This window comes from Sinocyclocheilus rhinocerous, unplaced genomic scaffold (genome assembly GCF_001515625.1).
Source record: "Sinocyclocheilus rhinocerous isolate Xijiao unplaced genomic scaffold, SAMN03320098_v1.1 scaffold494, whole genome shotgun sequence".
In the NCBI taxonomy this organism is placed as follows: domain Eukaryota; kingdom Metazoa; phylum Chordata; class Actinopteri; order Cypriniformes; family Cyprinidae; genus Sinocyclocheilus; species Sinocyclocheilus rhinocerous.
Window position 1 is genome coordinate 276,242 of NW_015628684.1, and position 3,956 is coordinate 280,197.

The 3,956-nt window shown below is 36.3% G+C and overlaps 1 protein-coding gene across 1 annotated transcript in view; it reads right to left on the reverse strand.

Annotated features, from left to right (window-relative positions):
• The window catches only part of LOC107738064 (PERQ amino acid-rich with GYF domain-containing protein 1-like), a 30,801-nt gene that overhangs the window by 19,534 nt on the left and 7,311 nt on the right, over positions 1-3,956 (reverse strand). Inside the window, exon 4 of the mRNA XM_016549743.1 lies at positions 2,201-2,264. Within this exon, the coding sequence (XP_016405229.1) occupies positions 2,201-2,235 (35 nt within the window). The 5' untranslated portion in view covers positions 2,236-2,264. The remainder of the gene's footprint in view (positions 1-2,200; positions 2,265-3,956) is intronic.

Sequence of the window (3,956 nt, forward strand, 5' to 3'; positions counted from 1 at the left end):
GCTGCTTCTACACTAACTGCGGTTACTGAAACCATGCCTTCTTTGTTTGCGTGCACATTTGGGCGGCATTATGCTAATATTTCCACATAGTGAGGTAGATAGAACGAGCCGTTTTAGGGGGGCGTGGCAGAGTCTTAACTTTGATAAAGAATATCTCTTTGGTTTTGAGACTTTAGTCTTTGCAACTTCAGGGATCTTATCTATGCACAATCAGCTTGTAACACTCCAAAGAGAAAGGAAAACGTGAAATCGCATCATATGACCCCTTTAATACATTGATAATATTACAAAAATGTTTTCAAGTTGCACATCAGCATATTAGAATGATTTCTGAAGGATCATGTGACACTGAAGACTGGAGTAATGCCATCACAGGAATAAATTTGAAAATACTTTCTTAAAAAAAAACAAAACAAAAAAAAACAGTTAATTCAAAACAAAAACAAATCTTACTGACCCCAAACTTTTGAACAGTAGTGTTTATACTTATATAATATTTAATTTTAGACAAACAGGAAAATCAAGGGGCTGGAGTTGCTGTGTCAGATACTGTATATAGCAACTGTGCTTATAGTGTAAATAACTCTGATTTATGATTATACTGATTATACTGGGAGTGATCTGGTTTTGTTGGGTGTCAGAATCACCAGTTAGTTGTTTTGACAACTTTACTTGGTGCTGACATTGTCTCGCCCCCGGCATCTGATGTTAGTAGTTCCTGGTTCGAGCCCAGCAGCTTTTAGGGGCCAGTGCAAAGTTGTTTTTCCTGACTGAAACCACTTTTCAGCGGTGGAAACATGTGAAACGGAACCGGCTGAGGCACCTTGCTGGTGGAAAAGGGGTTTCAGAGCTGTGGGTGGCTTTGTAAACTTTACATAAATAATACCCCGCTGAGATAAGCTGATGAAGAAGGCTTTGAGGAAACATACCACCCCTGCATTGTACATGTCAAACTCAGGAATTCACTTTTGTTGGCCGAGGACCAACTATGCACATTAGAGCCTTAGTTCAGCAGAGGACCACGCCTAATGGTTTAATTTCTGCATAATCATTTTGTGTGTGCCAAGAGGAGATACAGGGAGAGAAGGGGGTTGGGAAGAAGGGCAGGATGAGAGAGATAACCTTACAGAAACACGGTAAAAGTAGAGAGCAGTGCTGAGGAAAAGTCCTTTAAATTGAATAAACTGAATGGTAAGATACCATTTTGAAGCTCACTACATTGAAGTGATTTAGGAAGGAAATATATTTTCAAAAACAGAGCTTTGGGCTGTGTGACAAAAGATAATATTGTTCTTTTTTTTTTAAATTAACTAAATACATTACTCTTTAAAAAAAAAACATAACTAGTTCAGGATTTCCAATACAACACATACTACCCGACATAAAGTTTGGGTTCAGTAAGATTTTATTTTTTTTTTTTTATGTTTTTGAAAGACGTCTCTTATGCTTACCAAACCTGCATTTATTTGATCAAAAACACAGTAAAAACTGTAACATTGTGAAATGTTATTGCAATTTAAAGTAACTGTTTTCTGTTTTGATACATTTTAAAATGCAATTTATTCCCGTAATTTTCAGCAGCCATTACTCCAGTGTCACATGAACCTTCAGAAATCATTCTAATACGCTGATTTGGTGCTAAGGAAAACATGCAATATTATTATTATTATTATTATCAGTGCTAAAAACATCTGTGCTGCTAAATATTTGAGGAAACTGATTTTTTTTCTTTCTTTCAGGATTCTTTGAAAAGGCAAAAAAAAAGAACATTACAAATGTCTTGACTGTCACTTTTGATCAATTTAATGCTACCTTGCTGAATAAAAGTATTAATTTATTGCAAAAAAAAAAAAAACATCTTACCGACCCCAATCTTTTGAGTGCTAGTGTATGAGCAAAAAGACATTCTATGAGAGTGCTTGACTATCGCCTCAGAGCTACACAAGCAAAACAACATGGCAAAAAATAACAACACTTATCCCCCTATACTTTGCCTAAAGTAGCTTACTACCGGAAAAGGTAGTGAGATAGTACTTCTTGCATTTAATTTCTCCGACAGTGACAAAGAATGGAACAGAGAAAATCGGTCAAAGGACAGTGATAAAAAAAAAAAAATTACGAGGAAAAGAGGAGAAAGAAAACGAAGTGAGATCTGACAACAAGAGAAGGAGACACAGAAATAGAAAGGAAAGGATTTTACCATTCTGGGCCAAAGTTAAGTGTTTCAGCAGTCATATTCTTCCTTCCTTCTCAGAGGTGAAAGTCTACAAACAGAAATACCTGAATGAGAGTATGCAACACACTGAAACATGCTGCAAGCATACTTCTGTTCATTAGCACACACAGATTCTTTTATTACATTGCAGTGTAATTAGGGCTGAACAATTTTGGAAAATAATCTAATTGCGAGTATTTTTTTTACCAATATTGCGATTGCGATTTAATATGCAATTATTTTTTAAAGCTGTATTATTAAACAAAGACAAGCTATAAATCATTGTATAGTATGATACAATATTAGATAGATTAAACATAAATGTTCTTTTCTGTAGGCCAGGCACGATGTGATTGCAGAACTATAAAAACAAATCTGTTGCTTTACCACACTACTTAAAGTCATTCAAAGACACTGTAATAAACATGTAAACATGTGGACTGCACTTTTTAAACACTGTCTGTTAACTTTAGACCAGTGGTTCTCAAACTTTTTTGGTCGCGCTCCCCTTTAAATATACAAAAAAAAATCTGGCGTCCCCCCCCCCTCCCCTTTCCCGAATCCCATCTCAGACTACTAAATAATTATGGTATATTATGTTTATATATTATGGTATAAACATTATGAAAAATTAATGCTTTTTTAATAAAAAAAAACTACAGGGGAAAAAACACCTGTATCACTTGAAACATTGAAAAATAGAGAGAATAACTGTTATTATTATTCTCCCTGTTATTTGTTTATTTATTTTTTGTGGGTTTCATTAGGGGGGCTACCGACGCGCGGAGGGTGGCGTTCGAGAGGGCTCCTCGAGCTGAAGGGATCCCCCGAATTTGGTGGAGATCCGCCGGCGCGTTCGCGAGATAATGACACCAGTCAACACTTTCACTTCAGTAAGGAGGTCTCTTGTTCAGGCAGCAGCATTCAAGCGTGTGCGCCCCCCCTGGCGGGCGTGCCCCACACTTTGAGAACCACTGCTTTAGACAGACTTTAAATAAATAAATAAGAATATTACCTTGTTATATATATTATTTTAAGGTCGAAGCCTATGGGATTACATCTCTGCCACAATTCTGCACGCGAAAGATAATATTTTGAGTGCACAAAAGTGCGTTTTGCATGCGCGCGAACTGAGTTTTGCGGAGAAAATGTTTGTCTCGCAAAGAAGAAAGTATTTAGAGCGCACGAAAATCAATTTTGCATTTAAAATAAGTTTTTGGATGTGTGCAGACCTTCTCTTTTGCGCATGCAACGTTTCACTAGCTTGCTCACCTGATGCCCGCCCTCTCTAAATGCCAACAGCTCGCTTGCTCAACACAACCCAGCCTTACAATATACCATAATTCCAGCCAATTAGAGACGAGGCTGCATATATATATATATATATATAAATCAGTCTTCAAGTATTTTACTTCAGTATGTTATTCTTATTAAGTAAGTTCATTTTTTAGGATTCTATAGAAAACTCAGATCGCCCGCGTGCAAAATGCACTTTTGTGCTCTCAAAATATGATCTTTCGCACGCAAAATTGTGGCAGAGATGTAATCCCATACCATTTTGTTTTCCCTTGATTTCTACTGTATGGGTAAGAATTTCTTGAATTTCTCAAATGATCTTCTTTTATGTTCCACAGAAGAAATAAATTAATACAGGTTTGGAATGACATGATGCTGAGTAGCCTAAATGAAGACAGTTTTAATTTTTGGGTGAACTATCCCTTTAAGAACTTTATAATATTTG